The sequence below is a fragment of the Nanorana parkeri genome, unplaced genomic scaffold (assembly GCF_000935625.1).
Source record: "Nanorana parkeri isolate BGI_ZX_2015 unplaced genomic scaffold, ASM93562v1 scaffold654, whole genome shotgun sequence".
In the NCBI taxonomy this organism is placed as follows: Eukaryota; Metazoa; Chordata; class Amphibia; order Anura; family Dicroglossidae; genus Nanorana; species Nanorana parkeri.
This window is the reverse complement of record NW_017306922.1, coordinates 802,183-824,159: the sequence shown is the minus strand read 5'-3', so window position 1 is coordinate 824,159 and position 21,977 is coordinate 802,183. Positions and strand designations below refer to the sequence as shown.

The 21,977-nt window shown below is 37.7% G+C and overlaps 1 protein-coding gene across 1 annotated transcript in view; it reads right to left on the bottom strand.

Moving 5' to 3' along the window:
- Nucleotides 1-2,510: 2,510 nt before the first annotated feature.
- The window catches only part of MTNR1A (melatonin receptor 1A), a 180,411-nt gene continuing 160,944 nt past the window's right edge, over nucleotides 2,511-21,977 (bottom strand). Inside the window, exon 2 of the mRNA XM_018563328.1 lies at nucleotides 2,511-3,379. Coding sequence (XP_018418830.1) covers nucleotides 2,511-3,379 — 869 coding nt within the window. The remainder of the gene's footprint in view (nucleotides 3,380-21,977) is intronic.

Below are 21,977 nucleotides of genomic sequence, written 5' to 3'. Positions count from 1 at the left end.
CCTGCAGAAAGTGAGAACTTGCTGAGCAGTTTATTTAACCATAAGTGCATTTTAAAATATCTAGCTGTCCATAAACGAGCTTGAATCTTTGTTAAATCAGAAAAATAGGATGTTTATGTCCATTCTTCCTGCTAACTTATCTGTGCTAAATACCAGCCTGGCTGAATATTTAAAGTGAACCTGTGCCCAGACTATGAGTACTAAAGTATTTCAATTTTTGGACCAGCTGTAAAAGCATTTTAAAACACCCCCCAATTATTTTTGTAGCTGCCGGTGTTGTGGGAAAAATAATTTTCACAACAAAGGCACAGAAGTCTCAGATATTTCTTATGGAGAGCAGATTTTGGAATCATGCTAGTCCTCTAATGTAAGCACAATATAGGTGTTTCTGAGTTGTTAGAAACTCACTGAAACCTGACTTGAGTCTTTGCAGTGATCTCTGGTGGTATTTGGGAATTAATTACTTCACATTACATGCAGCTAACAAGGTCAGGTATGGTTTGTTTAGAACTATATCATACTATAAGCATCACATTCTGTGTTTGCCAGCTAAGCGAGTAAAATAGCAGACCTCAATGCCATATATAATTGTGTTTTGTCTTAAAGCTTTTACAGTGAACTTCATGCATGAAAGCATCTAAAGAAAGAACAGTCAGTGCTACCTAAAGAAACAAATAAGATTCTTCCATTCCTATTTCTAGGATATATTTTTTGTGGAACATGAAGGTTTTTTCATGAGGTCAAGTTATTTTGTAAGTGTTCAGGGTTGTGAGTATGGCTGCCTGTCCTTGGCTATACCTCTGCACCCAGATGTAGCCCTCATAGGGCCTACATGCCAATGCTGCTAACAGTGTATTACATTTCGGAAGAATAGATTCATTAATTCTGAAGCATCTCTAAGTATTCTGACGTTACTGCTATGTTTGTGAATGTACAGTTAACTGAATATGATGAGTATGAAGACACAAGTCAGTTTTACTGTTTTTCCCCAATAAAATTGACAAAATGCAAAACATTATGTATGAATTAAATTTACAGACATCTACAAATGTGCCCTGAATTCCTTCAGTAGAGGTATTGTATTGCAATATCGCATGGCTTTATTGGAAATCTACACCACATGGTACAAATAGCTTCGTTAAATATTAAATTAGAACTTCATTCAAACATATGTAAAATCAATCTTTAGCCCCTTCTTTTGGTCTACAACCTTCTTATCATGGCTTCAGCAGAATTATATTTTTACACTGAATGTACTGTATAGCAGAACAGGAAAGTGTAGTCAGTTTTTACAGAAAGAAACAGGAAAGTATGCATTTCACTGAGGGTGAAAGATTGCTCTAATTCAGATCACTATCACATTATAGGTGTGCCAACCCACCATGTCAACAGTATTTGCCTGTCACATATTATATTCACATTCTGGTCTTATGGCTAATAAAAAAATGATAAAAAGACTGGAATCACTATGTTCCTATCATTCATTTGACCAAAACCAATGCTTCCTTACAACACTTGCAAAAAACAGGTTGCCTTAAAACAGTAACACTATTGTGGCCAACAGCTCTATGCATGTTGGCCTAGATGGCTTTGTTACTTTAACCAGTGTATGTGCTGTAAATTAGGGCCGCTGAATGTATATTCAGCAAAAGTGTCATAAAGTCATGATTTACATGGCTTTACTGGCTTTCCTATACTGAAGAATAAATTAATAAATTTTTAGGTTTACAAAAGACTAGACATATAAATGATATTTCAAGACAGCACACTGTATCGTAGTGAAGGGCTTTTTGGCTCCTTTTAACTGACCTTTAAAAAAAAAAAACTAGTTATCCTGTATTACAGCACAGCTCAACAAAGTATTTACCTCCACAGAGAAAAGAAAGTAAAAATGTAGGCGATACCTTTTATGTGCTAACTGAATGTATTTTGAGGTGCAGGAATCAGTTCCTTTCTTGAAGCATGTCTAAGAAAGGGAACTTTCCAAAAGGGAGTGTTTCCAAAAGCCTGCACCTCAAAATATATTCAGTTAGCACATGAAAGGTATCATCTACAGTTTTACTTTCCTACTGCTATCTACAGCAATGTTTTACTGCCTCTGTAGAGAACAGAGTTTCCCAGTATAGGAGAAGTATAGAATGTTGTGTCTCAGTTTCGTAGAAACAGCAACATTACTCCTACCTGTCCTAATTCCCAAAATCCTGATCAACTAATCCTAATGACTAGCATTTATCTTAGGTAGTGCAGGAATTTGGTTGAAAAGATCATGGATAAAGTTGGGTATAAAAAGATGGGAGGTATGCAGTGATGGGAGGTATACAGCTGTATCTGCCACTGCTAAGCACTAGAAATATATCATTACATGTCTGTGCAGTTGAGAAATTGTGGAGCCTGAGACAAATAGAAAAAGATGTAGAACAAGGTCAAAGTTAAAACAAACAGATTATCTATTTTTTGTTTGAATGGAGTTCTCATTTAATATGATATACATATGCATGCATGATCCAACTTTATACAGAGTCAACCTTGACTTGGTTATTGTTTGTCAACATTGGTGATGGTTTGCTTTTAATCTTATCTGCTCCATCATTAGAACTTTCTTGAAAGAATATCTTTGCAGTACAAATAGAAATGACAATCCTCTTGTATTCTCTCCTGAAATTCTGGTTCAGGAGACCATATATGATAGCATTAAGGCAACTGTTGAAATATGCCATGTAATAACTGCCAACAAATAACCATTCAGGGATTCTTGGGAGAATTGTGTCTGGATTTACAGCCACAGCCAGGCCTATGAAGTTCAGTGGTGCCCAGCAGACTGCAAATAACACAAAAACCACAAACATGGTCAAAAAGTTCCTTAAATCATGAGGTTTCAGTTTAGGTTTATTATCTGGCTTTACCCTACGTCTCACCTGTATAACCAAGATCCAAATACGTAAGTAGCAAAAACTTACAATAGTAATTGGGAGTATAAAATGGAAAAATACCACTGCAATGGTATACGTGGAGCTAACAGACTGCGAGAATGTACATGAATAGATCCGAGCATCATATTGTAAAGATCCGACAAATAAATTTGGCACAATGGCAATGAAGGTTAGCACCCAAATCAGAATCACATAGAACAATGAATTTTTGTCACTGTACAACTTGTCGTATTTGAGGCTATGACAAATGTAACAATAACGGTTGATTGCAACACCAGCAATGTTGAATATAGATCCTATGACGCTAATTCCCATCAAGAATCCACTAATTTGGCAGTGGAGATATCCGAGATTCCATCCTTTCCGAAATATTGATGTCAGTACCAAGGGATATGGGTAGATGGCCACCACAAGATCTGCCACAGCCAGACTAACGACAAATATATTTCCTATAAAAGAACAAAAAAATACAAAAGTTAGTATTTTAGTTTGATTTTTTTTAAGCATAACTTCCCAATGCAAAGGCAGACCAGGCAAATTGGTTGGAGTAAATAAATCTAGCATGTTGGCTCCATTATACCAATTTAAATCACGGTAAAATATAGTAAGTATGATGCTCTGTGAAAGAATGGTTGGCAAGGGAAACAATCTACTTCTACTGATGAAGCATGTTATATTTTGGAAGAGGTATGTTTTCAACCTACTCTGATATTGCAAGCCTCTATGTTTTCTGGGTGTCACCAAAGCAACTCTGACATTTTAGTCTATTTGTGTGTAAGGTATAACAGGCATTACTATGATTCAGCATCTCAGATCATCCATAAAAAATGTGATCAAATGCTTCCACGCCTAACCTTCTTACAAGAGCCATACACAAAGTGGTGGGCTAGCAGAGGTTAATTGGTAAGCATAACAGAACCATTTAAAAATCACATTTACAATTACAAATAACATGCTCATAATTGAAAACAAAACACAGTACTGACCTTACCTATCCTCCTTCTATAAAGCACATCATACATATTTACAATATAGAAGGCATACAGTTTGACTTCATAGTAGCCAATATTTCAGGATTTTTGAGATGTAACAAGTACCATATACAATGATCTATTATATTATTAATATTATCATCTCCACCAGGCATAAAATATCGTACAGCCCCAGCTCTGACCAGTGTGATTGCTGATCTCATCTCGTGGTTTGCCCACATGAATGCCAGATCTTTCTCTGGGCCTTCTGGATTCCCCTATTGGCCCCGGGTCAGATGATCTTTGATGCCTGGCGGTAGACGGAGGGTGCAGATGGAGGATGGCTTGCCCTTGGATGCAAATATATATCACTAAATACAGTAAAGTCTGATGAAGCAGATTTTATTCTGTGAAACGTATCACTTCCACTACTAATTGATTTCGGCTGTAATACAGTACCACGTCTAGCTCTCATCTTGGACACCTATACTTATAGGATTGAACGGCGTGTGTAATATAATCGTTGGACTTCGAAAATCTGCATAGATACAAGGATGATCTGACGTTGGTAGAAGTATACTTAGCTGGGTTATTTGTCTACACATTGATTTTATGACTGACTTTTTAAATTGTTAATAATAAAAATGTATATATTTTTATATAGGTAATTGTATATGGTAATTGTTACACCTTAAAAATCCCAACATAACGGCTACTATGTAGTCAAACTGTATGCCTTCTGTTTAAAAATCTGGCATGTGGTGTTAGACGGTTGTGTCAGTTATGGTGCTGTTGCAATTATTATACACATTTACAATATATGCATGTCTTTGTTTTACCTGCCACTCCTATGATTTACACACCTTTGTTGTCCTGGTCACACAACCAGGAAGATCACTTTAATACTGTCTGGTTCAGCCCTGTAGCTTGTCGATCATTTCCCTGCTAACTGGACCATAATGATAATGTTAAAACACTATGCACTGAGCAGGCTAGTAGCAGGGAGGTGAAAAAGGAGCCTGCGTTGCTGAACCAGAAAGTAAGTGTGTCACCTGTTTGACTTGGTAGTTTGGCAGAGGTGTTTAAATCATAAGGTTGTAGAGAATTGGAAATCCTCTGCCAAGTAAAACACACACACAACATATATAATGAAGAATTAAGCCAACTGAAATGCATCTATAAAATAACCATGTTTTGATGTACCATGTGGGTCATGATTTCCTGAATAGGGAATCATTACTTTAATTGGATAACTATCATTACAAGCCAAGTGAATGCTTTGTGAATCATGATTTGTGAAAAACAGAAGTCATATTAATATTTCAATAGGCACCTATTTTTGGGGCCCTCAAATCATTTGTGTGCCACGGGTTGTATTTTTGTTTGTGTCTCCTGATAGTTTTGAATGTCCTGTAAAATATGCAGATAAAATATGCTCTTCCTGATATAATTAAATATGCATTACCCCAGACATCATTAGTTTTAGATAAAACTGCAAGGAACATTCCAAAGATTTTATTTTTTTAGAGTAATGGCATAGGTTTCTTTGCAGCATTTTAAACACACATCAATTTGTTTTTGTTTTTTTTCCCATTTGTGATAGATCTGTATAAATAATGGATGCTTATCAAATTTACAAGGAGAAATGTTAGCAAAAGAATGAAAAAAAGTAGCAGGTAAAACATCACTTAAAGCTGCTTTGGGGACCTGCATACACCTTCTACCAGATTGGAATTTAAATTGGCTTTCATGGGAGCATGCTATCGAATGTGTTAAATTAATACATTTGGAAATTTTAACTACACTGGCATTATGTAAAATAGAAATTTAAAGGGTGACCAGCTATGCATGAATTATAATAATTACAGTGTATCCATGAGTGAAACACCAACTGGAGTTAGATACCGTCTGCTTTGAAACCAATTTAATTTCTGCTGTTTTCAAATCAAATGCTTCCCTCTTAGGTTCCTTTGATACCTGTCTCGTATATACTCTCTAACACATTAGCATTATTTTCATAAATCCATAGTAATGGTTTCTGCTGAATTTTCTTTTTTTCTTTTTTTTTTCAAACATTAAAGTGCAGATCCTATAACCTAAAAGTAATTTACTCCAGTTTTTGCACAATTGCACACATAATTAATTGTTTCTGACTTTTTACTTTGTCTGCTGACTCATGGGGGGTGATTTACTAACCTAAACACACGCACGCACCAGGTGCGTGTGATTTTCACACAGCAAATCGTATTTATCAACCAAAAAGTCTCTAAAAGCATATTTCCACTAATGCCATATATGGAAAAATCATGCACATGATGCATATATAATGCTGCTTCACAGTTTAGACAAAAATGGTTAGCTCATGCATTTACATTCCTGCATTCATCAACGCAAGCAACACAACATAGAGCTAATTTACACAACATCACCTTGCAATTCATGCAGGGCTTTGCACAACACACCTGCTGGGTGTGTACACACTACAAAGGGGTTTAGATTCCACCCATAGATCATGCTGGGAGGGAACACACTACACAGGTATATACATGTTCGTGGTGTGTTAATAAGGTTAGTAAGTCAACCACATGGGGTCATTTACAAAGCAGAAAAAAAGGTGTGGGTTTAGTGCATTTTTAATGCACAAATGCACTTATTTGTCAAATTCATACATAATCAAGTACACATGTACTTCACATTGATCTGAACTGTTGTTTTTTTATCTACTCATGTAAAAGATTGATGCGCATATTTGAGTGTGCATCAGTCCCGCACATACTCTAGTAAAACATCACTTTAAATGTTTTTTGACCCTACAATAAATTCTCATCACATATTAAAAAATCGTCCCTATCTTTCCAGGAGATGGGAGATGCAAATAATAATGTAGTTGTGGTGTTATACAGTAATGCTTGGACAGTTAAGCTGTCCTATTTAAAACTGATTTTAAGTTTAAAATGATAGGTGTGACATAAACCAGTATTGCATTAAAAGTATACTTACCCACAACATTCTAGAATTGCAGAAAACCGATGCCTTAACAGGTGGCTTATTCGTATTTACTACACAATATTTCCTACAAGGGTTTTTCATTTTCGGACATTTCAGTGAAAATTGAGAGAATTTGGTCAAATGTTGCCATTTTTGCAAAGTGCATTGGGGTCAGCTGTTAAGGTGAAATTAATGTGGATTGGATGGATTCTCAGGGTGCAATTGACTTTAAATTGCTCCTGAGCATTACGGAAGCTCCATTCAACAATGCTGGACCTGCTCCTGTGAATTTTACCTTTGGCAATCATTCACATTTGTTTTTTTGCTTGGGTTCAACTATGTATTCATTTGTTACACAGGAGTAAAGTAATCTAAACCAAAGAGCAAAGATTGAACATATTGCAGACAATCATTCCTTGGATGCACTGACTGCATTATATTTCAGTTTTTCATGCTTTTTCCCCTCATTTTCAGATGCATCTTGGAAGACTTATGGGGAAGAAGCCTTGTGATATCTCCCAAGATGCTTCTGGAAAGCCGTTGACATTCACTAGACATTCACTAGACATTCATTAGATTCACTTTATTTTAATTTAGCTGTAGTTGTAGCCAATATATTTAAGTTTCCAATATGGTTTCTCTCTATAGGCACATTGGTATTTTTTCAGCTACTTGTATATGGAGTGGATATGGATATAGGAGGGTGATTACTTTGTAGGCATTGTCCAGCCTTGTTCTAAAACCTGCAAGGCACAAGCCTCCTTTGTATGTCAATTCAGAGGTAGGTAACATGAACTGTGTATATCTAGGTGGTGCTATACCTATCAGGGCAAGTTTTTTTACTTGCTTGAACAAACAATCCTCTAGTGTTTAGCCAGCAAGATGGTGAACCTTTTATATATTTTTTCATGTTGATGGATTGTTTTAATGCAGAAAAAATAACCCTTTAAAGGTTCAGCCAAGCTTTTGGACCATGTTTCCTATTTAGGATGTAACAAGAAACATGGTCACATTACTCAACCACCACCCTGAACCCCCCTTCCCTCCCACTTACCTAAATCATGGGTTGTTTCTCCCTGCAGAAATGTGTTGTGATTTGAATTTAACTTGGCTGCCTGTGGCTCCGCCCACACAGCTGTGCCATCCAATGTTTGTAAACACTACATTAAGATTCATCTGCCACTGCAGCAGGTAGGAATTATAGAGAGTTTTCTGGCGATCCCTCCTCCCTCACCACTATAGTTTAACAGCACTTACTCCAGCCAGGCCCATACCCGTACAAACCTAAAGCTAGGTAAAAAGTTTGCAGAAGCCTGAGCATTACACCCATTACACTGATGGCACTTGCAGTGCTCCACAGACTTAAATGCAAAAATTTATTTAATGCACATTTTTTTATTTAGTCAATGTGTTTGTATTTAATAAATGTCTTCAAAAGGCAGACTATGCCATTATTAGTGCTGCAAATCTTACTATTAAAATGACATTATTGAATATCTTAAATTCATAATGTATTGAAACCCTTATTCTACATTCCACACATTTCAGTATACAGTATATGGTAGATAGATAGAGATGGATATACTTAATTCGAGTAATGATGGATACAGTAAAGTACTGTAACAATAAAGTCTTGCCAAAACTGTAAATGAATCATCACTTAAGGGCTCTTTTCAACTCCTAGAAAATGTACCTTATTTTATAGACAGGAATGTACTTTGATTTTCCAATGTCTGTCTTGAAAGCAAAAATGTGTTGCAAAAATCCATTCAAGGATTTAAGAGGTTTTAATATGTGAACGAAAAGCAAAGAAGCAGCTCCCAGCTCACTATAATGAGATATTGCCCAATAGGCATGTCTTGTTATGTGTCAGTGGATTCCATCAGAGCTGATTAAATTAAAATAGATTACATAAAATAATCTGCTTACTGTAGCATTCTCTAAAGAATGCAATGTTAAAACACTCACAATAACTTCAAGCTATGATGTTATTGTTGTAACACTGCAACAAAAGCAATGTAATAGGATGTGTCTTAAAGGAACCATATAGACTGGCGTTGCTGACCTCCTTTTCCAAATACAAGTTACCTGACTGACTTTAATTTCAATCAACACGTTGTCAATGGCACTAACCCAGAACAAATTTCCAGCAAGTTAGGTCAGAGTGAAATCAGGACACCTGATATGCATACTTGTTTCAGGGTTGTGACTTACATCAGTGAAGCCAATAGGTCAGAATAATAGTCAGATAGCTATCTATTTAAAATATTAAAAATATTGTAAAGCGCTGCGCAAACTGTTGGCGCTATATAAATCCTATATAATAATAATTTAAATAGAGGAGATGTCCGTCTATATATTTTTCTCTCTGCTGGTTTCCTTTAATAAATATGTCAGACAGTGACTAATATGATACTACAATAGAATCAATAGGTTTTACCTAATAAAGTGGAGTAATTATAAAGAAAACTAACCTACCAAGTGCTATTGGGAAAGGTTCCGAACTCCTTCTTGAAGTCAGTATGATGGGAGTTTGCCATTTTTCTTTGGTCTGATAGAGCACACAGGCTTAATAATTATTAAGGATTTATATAGCACCAACAGTTTGCACAGCGTTTTACAATATCAGGAAGACATAACAATTATAAAACAACTCAAGACAAGATAGTGAGGAGGGACCCTCCTCTTTAAATGGTGCAACGCAGACTGTAAAAAAAGGTGGATTCACTTTAGGGAGGAAAGTTTCAGAAAAGTTGGTTCTACTGGCTGGATTTCATGTATTCTCAAAAATTTAGCAGCCTTCTGTAGACTTTAAGAATTACCACCTTGGCGAAAGTATTCTCAAATTGTAGGTTCCTGGCATCTCGTTACTGCCCCATAGTTCCTCTCCCACCCACTCCCCTCTCCTTTCCCTTCACCCTTTTTTTCTTTTTTTCTCTCTTGACTTTTCACTCTTTTCCCTCACTTCTCCTCCACTGCTTTCTCCTCTTCCTCCCCCTTTCCCTCTATCTCTGCTTCTTCATACGATCAATATAGGCTTCAATTCAACATGGGTTCTGGTATGCACAATGTTATGTATCCAAAATGTATTTGAAAGGTCATTAGCTCAAGCTATGGTCTTTTATTCACCTGACATCGGTTTCATATTCATGCACTTGTATAACCATTTTTTTATTTTTTTGGTTATTGTGTCTCCTTTACTTTGAAATCTTGTTTTATATTACTTGTACTTTGTAAAAAAATAAAATAAAATTAAACAAATAAATAGATGTGGGCGATATTAAGGGGAATTATAGCAGAATCTGGAAGCCCCCTTCAAGAAATTTAACTAATGTCCCCCTGATGTAAACCCATTCTCATCCCTGATGTCCACCAATGCTAACCCACTACACTCCAGTCACTAATTGATAAATCTCTGGCTCTGCGGTAATGTAAACACAGTGGCAGGCACAGTGAACATTTAAAAAAAAAAACAGCTTTGAGTTCCCCATAAAATTCCTACAAGGCCCTTATCTGGGCATACAGCCTGGGTAGCCAGAAAAGGGTGGAGCTAGTGAACATGCATTCTTTCTGTGTTACTGACTCAAAACCAGTATGCAAGCAGAGAAGCCAGAGCTGCTGATATGTGTACTTGTTCTGAGTCAACAGTGAGACAACCAGGCAAGGTAACAAGGATTTTCAAAAGAAAAGATTAGCATTAGCATCCTACATATTGGTCCCAGTAAATGTAACATTTTGGGTGAGTGGGGGTTAAAGGTTTTTGTCTTGACAGTAGGGCTAAACAAAGAAATGGTAGAGTTTATTTTGTTCACTAAGCACCAGGAACTGGTCAAACAATATCTTTAATACCCTGTAGATACTTGATGTAAAACGATTATGTCCATGCAACATCAAGCTTAAAAATACTTTAACATCCTGTCTAGTCTGTCTAGAATGTCTAAATTTCTATGAGGATTTATGCTTTTTTTAACAAAAGGACATCATGGAGCAATATATCATTAAATTCTATATAATAACTGAATGACAGTGATATGGTGAGAGCAGCCAGGTAGAGAGACAATGACAAATCAAGACAAAGGAATGCACATCATTTTGCTAGCTCAACTGACACCTTATTACCTCCCTTATTATTGGCAAATTTCATCCCTGGTGACAGGTTCCAGAGTTTATTTTCCAAGCTATTCTAGTTTTATTAGTCTAATCTATTTAGAATGTTATAGATACCACGTGATTTCTAACAATATCCACACTGATTATAACAATTCAGAAGTCTTGACTTCAACCACTTCTTACCACCTGTATACATACAGTATTTGGCAACACAGCAGCGGGCTTTAAAGTGCACAGCCAGTGCAGCTGTGTTGTACTGGGAGCAGGTTCACTTGGTGCCCACAGCACTGTGACTTCATTGTCTGCAGCAGCTACTGGTAACTGTTTAGGATGGGAAGCCAGGAATGGATCATATGATCGCCAACCTCCTCCTTTTAACATTTAAAGCCCCTTAAATGAACTGTTGGATCTGACAGCAAGGGGTTAAGAAATCATGAATTTCTTTTTAAAGATCAGGAGTCAAAACATGAAATGGTCTAAATAGATTAGGAAATTATGTTTAAGGGGGTGTATGATGGTTTTACATATATTTCCGTTATTTAAAATAGTCAAGACATTTTTTTTGTTTTAAATATACACTGAGTGGCCAGATGATTATGACCATCGGACGTTTGTAGGCAAATTAGCTATAATTAGGTATAATTTCGCGCTGAAGTTGCTAGAGGGCCAGACCATTATATATAGGGAAGCAGGTTGTTTACCACGACAGTAGAAGTGATTTTTTTTTCTGAAGATATGGGTTAACAACGCGATTTAACAGCCTTTGAACGTGGGATGATTGTTGGTGCTCGGAACCATGGAGCGAGTATCAGCAAAACAGCAGAATTTGTTAAATGTTCAAGAGCAGCTGTTGTTAAAGTGTTTAAAGACTGGACTGCCAGCTGAAAATCTGGGTCTGAAAGTGCGAATTGTGGCCGTCAGCGAATAGTCAATGTTAGGGCAGAACGGAGAGTGGCAAGACTGGTACAAGACAACAGAAGGGCAACAGTGCAGTGTCAGATTCCTCGCATCACCTTTCAACATCTCGTGGAGTCACGAGGCGGCCCAACGGTGTCATCTCGTGGAGTCATCTCGTGGCCCAACGAAGTACTGATGGGGTGGTCATAATAATCTGGCCACTCAGTGTATTTTTCTGTTTTGTCAGGAAAACACAAAATATTGCAGAATTGATTGAATTGACATTTTGTGACCTCACTGCTAAGTGATTAGTGCCCACAAAATAAATTTCTGACCCTGGTAAGAGGTGAGGCCAGATTGCACTTATGGTGTATCAGTTAAACACTCCAATCTGCAGACAAAAAGGGGTCTCCTGCTTGTTAAGGCAGACAGACCCACCGCTAGACACTTAGGGGTCGATTTACTAAAGACAAATATGCTACCCACTTTGCAAGGGAATTTTCCCTTTGTAAGGGAATGTACTCTTAGGGTAGCAAAAGAAGTGAAGCTGTGTTGACTTCCATAACCCAATCATGTACAAGCAAAAAACTGTTTTTTTCATTTTCCTTGCACGTGAAAAATCAAGCCCTTAATCTTACTGCTCCTTATGAAAAGTTTTAATGCAGTGCTGATCCTATTTCCCTCCATAGGTCCCCAACTAGTATAGCAGACTAATCCCTGCTGGATACAGGGTTACAATCCTGCAAATTAGTGGCTCCTATACAACTGTGACACCACATTATCATGTTGAAAATAAACTCAAAAGAGTGCAAATACCCAATGGACTGTGTCTGAATACCAAATGGACTAATTTATTAAAAAGTTCAGTTTACAATCAAGGTTTTTATATATTGTTCAAAACCATAAAACCATAATGCATAGAGGGACAGCAAGCCACGGGCAGTAGTATCATACCTTTAGACTCTACCTACGTATTTCTTCCAAACAGACATCACCTGTGGCTGGAAGGTTGATGCTATTCCATTCATTAAATACACATTACATACAGTGGGCCAACTCCTCTAATTATACATAGTGTAAAAGATACCTAAAGTTACCTAATGTGCACATCCTGTGTATAAAGACAATTATTTTTATAAAGACAATGATCTTTATAAAGATAATTGACCAGTAATTGACTCCAGGAACACTTCTTACCTTAAGAGTTCTTTTGAAGTGTCCAAATACCAGAGAAGTAATGTAATACTATCAGTGAAATGCTATTATTTTTCTTTGATACACACTTTGTGTTTCAGAGCGGTAGCTGCTGGAACGCACCGCGATCGCTAAGAAACTACCCCCCGTGTTCTGGGGCGGAAGGGGATGTGGCGGTGCATTGGAATCAACGCCCCCCCGCCCGCAGTGCGAAATAGTTAGGATACATTAATTGTTATCAGAGCTTAAGGGCTTGTTCACTTTGAAAGCGTGTGCGTTCCAGAGCGGTAGCTGCAGAGCGGGAAACGGACGAAATTTAAGAACAGAGAGCCGGCGGATCGCGTGTATGGGGTACCAATCGGCCGTTGTCCCGCTGATCCCGGGCTCCGCTGTGCCCGGTACGAGCCCGGGGTAAGCAGGTCGCCTGTGTCACAGGGGATCAGAGGGAGCTCAGTACACGAGCTCCCTCCGGTCCCCTCTCCTCTGCAAGAATGCGGAAGTGTTGTATAATACATCACTTCCGCATTCTCGTGTCACTCTCCAGCTTCAGAAGCTGCAAAGAAGCTGATGGAGCAGATCTGTGCTTCATCAGCTTCTTTTGATATTTTGCTATCAAATAGGGGTTTTTTATTAGCCCCCGTATGTGATAGCAATAAAGTTTAGTAAAAAAAAAATGTCAGTCCCCCCCTATTTTTTTTAAAGTTACACATTAAAAAAAATAAAAAAAACAAAAAAAATGTTTTAAGTCCCCCACCCATACATACACACATGCAAACATGCGTCAGGGGCGCATACATGCAAAATATACGTTTGCGCCCATTACGCCGCACATGTTACATATAGCCGCGAACGTCGCAGTGAGAGCAATAAGTCTAGGACCATCACTCACTGATAACACTAAACTGATGAGCGGTAAAAGCTTTTAAAGTGTCGCCTATGGCCAATTTTGGGTATGGTAGTTTTCTGTGATTTCGCGGGTGCGTGCAATTTTAAAGCTTGACATGTTTGGTGTCTATTTACCCGACGTGACCCCAACTTTTATATTTTACCAAAAAACTGGGTAATAATAAATGTTTCCTAACATAATGCAATTTTTCATAATTATAGTAAAAAATAAAACCCCCAGTGGTGATTAAATACCACCAAAAGAGAGCTCTATCTGTCCCCAAAAAATGGTATAAAATTCATTTCAGTACAGCGTTGCATGACGGAATAAACGTCAGTCAATGTACCACAGCGCTGAACACTGAAAAATGGACTGGCCAGGAAGGGGGTCTAAACACCTGGTCTTGAAGTGGTTAATAAGGATGCAGTTTTATTGTTGTAAATATGATGCAGATAATTTTGTTTTACCCTGGGTGATCCAGATGTAGTTTAGCATCTTCAATTCTTTGTGGCAATAATAGAGGCCTATATGTTTTGTATTTTAGCTGTTTTTCAATCGAGTATGAGTGCAGGCATCCATTATTATAAATTATTTTTCACTTTGCCACTTGTTTACTGCATAATATTTAATTCACATAGCAAATTGGCAACAATGTATAAGTGTTCAGTGGCTCTAAGCCCCCATTTACACTTGAGCGTCTTGTTTCAGCTAATGACAAGTTAGTTACTAGGAGGGGAAGATGGTTGTTATGTGTGAATCATGTTCATATGTTTTTCAGGCATTTTTCAGACTCTTCCATTGAAGTCTATTGGGTTCAAAACACAAGGTCATGTCCCAAAGAAGCTTCTATTGTTTTGAGCATTTGAGCATTGAGCGACAGCACATCACTCAGATGTGAATGGGCACAACATACCCCTTACAGATAAAGCGGTTACATTAAATCAGATTCAGTATGCAAAATGCCACTGCTAACAACTGAACTACCATAGTAATGAACATACCTCTTTATTCCATATACAGACAATAATAGATTATGAAATAGAATGTGTTAAAACAACAGAGTTTGGCAAATTCAGGCAAAGCCAAACATCATTGTTTGAAGGACATATGTGTGTTGTGATCTGAAAACCATGTACTGGTGGAGGTCACTTCAAGAGCCACATTAAGACAAGCTAGGCAGAAAAGCAGCTTTTGTCATCCCACTTAGTTCAGTGTCTATTCCAAGGGCTACTGATTAGGAATCGGATACATATTTGTTTAATGAAGAGAAACATATTGACTGCATACTCAATTTAAGCCACAGCCAACTTCATGGTTTGTCTGTCTAGTAACCCAGTGCTGGTCACATCATTGCTTGAAATGTTAGTGCCCTTTGTACACTGATGTCATACTCAGAACCAAGGCAAATGTAGCTACTAGAAAGCATGCTTTCTTTTTCAGTGCTTTCAGGAAACAATAGATACATTTTAGAAGTATTTACCTCTGGCTTTCCAGTGGTGGGGTCCTTCCAGGTTCCAGAAGACTGCAGCAGGCTGATGATGACATCAGAGGAAGGTTTGATAGCAATATCAATTGGTAGAGCACATGGATCACTGTCTGGACGGGGTGCCAGCAAGGGAAATGAATGATCGACTTGGGCAAATGAAAAACTTGTCTGGAAAGGGTTTTGAAAAAAGTAAGCTGTAATTGGGTGGGAACAGAGTGAGTGGTAGTGATGGAGGGAGCAGAATTTGCCCAGAAACTGACCTTTAAGCTAATTTCTACTTGTTAAGAATATGTAAATAGTTGAAGGTCCATAGACTGGCAAAAGATTTACTTCAAATAAAAAGTATTGCCAGAAGTTAAGAACGCTTGTTAAACTTCCCAGGGGACCAAGTGCAAATCATACTTGATCCCATTAAAAATGTTGCTTTCTGACCACACTGCCAGAAAGGAGACAAATATTTAATCAGTTCTGACTGATACACAGGTGGAATGGGACCTGATAGACTGAACATCTGCAGCACTGCCATGTATTGTAGTCCTGTGTTTTCTCTGCTCTTCTTTGTCTCTATCCTTGTGGTGAAGACTGAGACTTAGCCCACACCTGCTCCTCATCTAGAGAGAGTGGTAAGCATTGAGAGAAATAATAATGTAATTTTCATTTCAAAATTGCTGCATATGTTTGCACGGAAGTGTAATGTACACTTGGTCTCCTGGGGGATAACAAGCATTTTTTAACGTCTAGCAATACTTCTTTATCAAAGCCTGCTGCACCATTATGTCTTAAAGAAGAATTATGGGGAGAGTAAAATACACTTATGCCCATAAATAGAGCCGATATGTGACACTGAAGCTGTCCCACTTCAGCTCTATAGATCGAGAACTGAGCGATCACATACCGCTGAATGCTGAGTTCAAGATCTTCTTCCTGCAGGGATTCCCCCCTCCCCTCTGCATTTTGTCTAAGGAGGCAGAGCCAGCTGTCAATCATGGGGTGGGTGGATCCTGACAATATTGTTGGGATCTTTCCTGGCCACAACACGGCTCTGTGCTCTCAGCATATTTTTGGGTAGTAAATCTCCTCCCGTGACCCTAAAGAGAACGATGGGCCAAAAAGGTTGGGCCATAGTTCTCTTTTAAGCTGTAATTCCCTGTTATTCAAACTGTTCAGCTGACTTTCCAATTTAATAAAGATGGTTGTCCTATGGACATCTCAGACCTTCAATTAAACTATACTTGGATTTAGCACCATACACCTGAACCAACCACCAGAAGTTATTAGAGAGAAAAAGCTCCTTAACACCCCTAGCAGAATTCAACCATATTAAAATGTGTTCCATAGACCGATTCTGTGATATGTATTAGAGATTTTGCAAATCTCTATAACCAAAACCTATTAATAAAAAGAGTAACCTATATCCCGAGGATAAGACGATCAGTATATTTTCATAGATCTTATTAATATAAATGTATGTAATATTAAACATACAGTTACAGTATATCAACTATAACTAATTACATTGACTTAGCTGCTAATATTCATTAGCCTTCACAGCAGGGATTGCAAATGACTGGCATACAAATATAAATGTTTAAATATGCTTTCATTCATGTGCTATCAGCAGAGAAAGATACTCTGTGTAGCTCCTGGGAGTGGAGTGACCCAGAAAAGAAAAAAATTGTTATTTTTCTCTACAATGTCACCAACAAGCTGACTTATAAAGAAATGTCATTTGTACTTCACATGTGAAATTTTGAACAGCAGAGCTAAGATCTTATTAGTGGTAAGGGCTTAAGAGACTAGTTAGATAACTTAAAGGCAACCTCCCAACCTCTAATCACTAACTCATCAAGGTTTCACTGAATTAGAAGAAATATACAGATCCGGATTTCTGGTTTTACTTGCTGCATGTTCATTTCAAAGCAAATTTAAAAGCTGGGTAAACATCAGTAAACAAAGCTGGGTACATTTTAAAGGAAACCTGTCATAAAAACAATACGGGAACTGCCAGTGTAGACCTCCTTCTCTAACTGTCTTGGAATTTGGGTGGGCCACACACACACAAAAAAAACTTTCTCTGAATATTTTGGACATGTGTGGTATGCCCTGCTCCTCCTCCTCATCCACAGCTTCCTGCCCACATTTACTGGCATATCAAAGCTGTCATTCAGGACTTCTTTAGTATCAAAGAAGCAGCTCTTGCTGTTTCTGTATAAATGAACACTAGCAGAACAGCGTCTTCAGTGTCAAGAAGAGTTACAATGTAGCAATGTTATGTTGGCCCTTGATCTGCATGTGATGTCATTTATAACAAACTTACAATTTAAAAAAACTAAAATAAATGAACTGTGCTAATAACTTGTTATTAACTTGTCAAAAAAACTAATCAGCCTTTATATACTTTTTTCTCTGTCTCCACTTAGCTATTTTTTTTTCTGCTGACTTTTTTTATTTCTATTTTTTGCCATTAATATTTTTTTTTATAAATTCTTTATTTTAAGAACAACATTTTTTTAACAGTTTACAAATGAGCCAAAAAAATAAAAGTAAACATAAGCAAAACAGTATAGAAAAAAAGCTTAGAAAATCCCCTCTTCCTATTAAGATCCCAAAAGCAGCATCCAAAATGGAAACAATAAGCTAGCCTGATGGGTATGACCATATAGTGCAATACAGTTTTCATAACATAAAGACATTTGGCTGTAGCCTCCATCTTTCCATCTTTCAATGGGAGTGAAAAACTAAGCTGTAGGGATCCATTTTAGGTCTATGGGCAGGCATGTGTCCATTTAAATCAATTCATCTTTGATGCAACATGTTTAAATCAGAAAAAAATGAAGGACACAAACCTTCTCTTTTTTTTTACTAAATGGACTTGGAGGCAGTTGGATGTAAACGAACACACATCCATTTACATCCAGCTACCCACAGAGTTACATTAGGTTTTTGATCAGATTCGCCTAAAAAACTTAGAGGCGGATCTGATTAGAATGCTTGTGTAAAAATTATTTTTTTATTAGGCCATTTTTTGTTTTTTGATTATTCCACCCTAGGTTATGAAGGTACCAGATAATATGATAGATTTGTATTACATGTAATCATCTATAGGCAAGACAAAAGCTGAATAGATGGCACATGTAAACAATACAAATGAATGCAGCTCTGTAATCATTAATACATTTTTTAATTCATTTTTTAAATGCTAACAGTTTAGGTACCTGAATCTGACCCTGAATCAGCCTCTTGTAGTCCCTACAGGTCCAGGTTTGAGCTAAGGGGATGTGGGTTAAGTGATGCTGGTCATTAGACCGACAGCATCTTGAGGTGAAAAATAAGTATTACTGGGGAAAGCCAGTAACAGAGGACAGTGCCAGTTCAACTGATTCTATTAAATAAAATATAAAATCAGTGTAAATTTAAATCTTAGAATTTTATATTGATCTGCAGATTAAACAAGCGCTCACAGGGTAAATGTATGTCATATTTTTCCTATTTTGAAAAGATAAAAAAGCTGGTAATTTTTTAGAGTGTATCCAGTCTATGTGCTGTAGTTATTTGTTGACTACCTACTTGTAATTTTATTAAATGCAATGTATTATTATCAACATTGTTGTTGTAGTTGTTATTGTTATAATAATTTGTAATAGTAGTAGTAGTAGTAGTGCTAGTGGTAGTAGTAATAGTAATATTGGTAGTAATAATAGTTGCGGATTTAATGGCAGAACTAGTTTATATTGATTCATATTGCAACCCACTTCAAACATAAACTCATATATTGTGAGTAGCTATACGTTTCTGGCTCTCTTCTTGCTATGCCAGCTTTGAATTCCAATAATACCTTCCTGCTTACCCACACCTGAGCCTGAATATCCATATACATGTCCCTCACACCCCAAAGTGAAACACTCTGGCCTGCTGATAGGTAATTCCGACTTCAAGCTTTTCATCAAGAGATAGAATCAAGGGGCTTACATATACTCCTCTACACATATGTGTAGTGACTTGAGGGGAGCTCAAAGGGACATTCTCCAGGAAAGATACAAGCCGAAAACTACCAAATTAGCCAATATTACAAAAGATCTGCTAACAAACTGAAGTCAAGAAATGTATATTTTGTTATAATGGTCAAATCTCAAATGGTAAGTGATCTACCCATTTCCACACCCACTAGGACCTCCATGACATCCTCCGTGACTGAGGAAATGACACAAAAATGGTGATCATAGATATTTTTGAAAATGTCTTTGTTCAGTACTTCTGACATTTAGAAGTATGCATTACTGTTTAAAAGTTAACTCCTATATGGTATAATCATTGCAATTGTTAAATTGGTCTCATTACATTTCAGTTCCCAACTCTGGCATACCAAGACCAACTGCAACCTGTATCCCCAACCTGACTACCAGTTATGTACATGGTTTAGAAAACCTTCCTTTATCTGTAGATGTGACAGTCACTGAACGGTCACAAAGATTTCCAGTAGATTTCCTTATGTAGCACAACTGTTGCAAAGGTTGCATGAGTTAAATAGCTTGCTTTATCTGGCCTTAGAATAATGAGTATATACAATATTATTACAACACTGCCTAGGGCAAAAACAAGATGAATGTATTATTACTTTGTAATATTATTCCATACATGGATACAATAAAAATATAGTATTTTTTATATATAGTTTTTATATAAGGATGGTTTACGTATTTGATGCATGTCTAAGGGGGTTATTCACAAAAGAGCCAAAGGATCCAGCCGTAGCTTCGGCCGCCAAAGCCCTTCAGTTCAGTATTCACTACAGCCCGTACAGCAGCCGAAGGCTACCGAGCAAATGACAGCTGGGTGGAGCCAGTCTTGATCTCACGGCTGGCTCCGCCCAGTTGCAATGACAGATCAGCGTCCCCAAATTACCTGGGATGCTGATCTGTCATTAAACAATAAAAACTTGGCGGACTGACCGTGACGTCTGCCCAGTTGTTATTCATTGGCCAATAGAAAACAGTTGGGTTTAGCTAGCTGTCACCGCTCGCTCCACCCAATTGTTTTTTTTCCTTGAAAATATTTTTTAAATCTTTTTTTCACATTTGTAAAATCATTTTGCTTATTTTGTAACATTATTTTCACTTATTTGCTATTCTACTTGGTACCACGGAGGTACTGAGCAGAATAGCTGATCCGAATGCCGCTCAGCTGCATTTGACTATTCACTCACTGTCGTTCAGCCCCTATGAGAATAGGGGAAAACGGCAGCGAGTGAGCTGCTGGAGTTTTTGGCTCAGCCGATCCAGATGTTGGATCGGCTGACTTTAGGTCCTTCTGCAGTTTGGCTCAGAAGAACACTTAGGAGTGCAGCTGCAGGCAGCTGATGTATGACTGAAATCAGCCGTACTGAGCCGGAGTGAATAGCAGAACGTAGTTCAGCTCACTTCACTTCCGCTGGGTTATTCACTTGGCTGCCTTCTGCAGCTTTATTGAATAATCCCCTAAGTGTTCTTGTAGAATTGTGTATGTAATAATGGCAGAGGTGAAAATGTCAGTGGTAGTTTTCATTTGTTTAAAATAGCATGATAAATGGTACAGGAATGGGAGAGGTAATAACTGCAGTTAAGACTAGTGCCCTCAAAGAGGACCCAGGTTGGGTTCTATGCCAGAGTTGTCCTTCGGTGAAACTTCATGCACAATGCAGAATGGTGCTGGATACTGCAATGCAAAGGTTTTTCCCTGTGCATCCCCAGCGTTTAGTCATGTGATCTGATGTCACATGACAAAATTTAGAGGAAATATGAAGAAGTATCTAATTCTTCCTTTCACAGCACTGCAATGCAATGGAGAATCCACCTTTATGCATTACATTGTAGGACATTAAGGGGCTTATTCACTATGGAGCCAAAGGATAAAGCCGTAGCTTTGGCTGATCCTTCGGCTCTCTTCGGCCACCTCTGCCCTTCGGTTCAGTCGAATGACAGATCAGCGTCCCCAAATGACCTGGGAATGCTGATCTGCCATTAAACAATAAAAACTGGGTGGCTCCGGACGGCTAAGCCCAGTTGTTATTCATTGGCTGGGACCTTCTAGAAGACTCTGGCAGGTGCTGGCCAATAGGAAACAGTTGGACGGAGCTAGCTGTCACCACTAGCTCCGTCCAATTGTTTTTTTTTATTTTCTTTAAAATATATATTTTTTTAAAGTTTCCTATTTATTTACATTTTTAGAATACGTTTTAGAAAAGTCTAAATAGGTTTATACGAAACAACTTAGGGGGGAATTTATCAAAACTGGTACAGACAGAATCTAGAGAAATTGCCCATGGCATCCAATCAGCTTCTCTCTTCAGTTTGTTCAGTTAGGATTTGAAAATCAAAGAGAGAAGCTGATTGGTTGCCATTAACAATTGTTCCAGATTCTGTCTGCTCCAGTTTTGATAAATTCCTATCTGCATGCAAATTTTGACATTTAAGAATGCATTACAGAGAGGAGCCCAGCTGGGTTGTCCAGCATCTTGGGGTTGCAATAAACCCACAGCA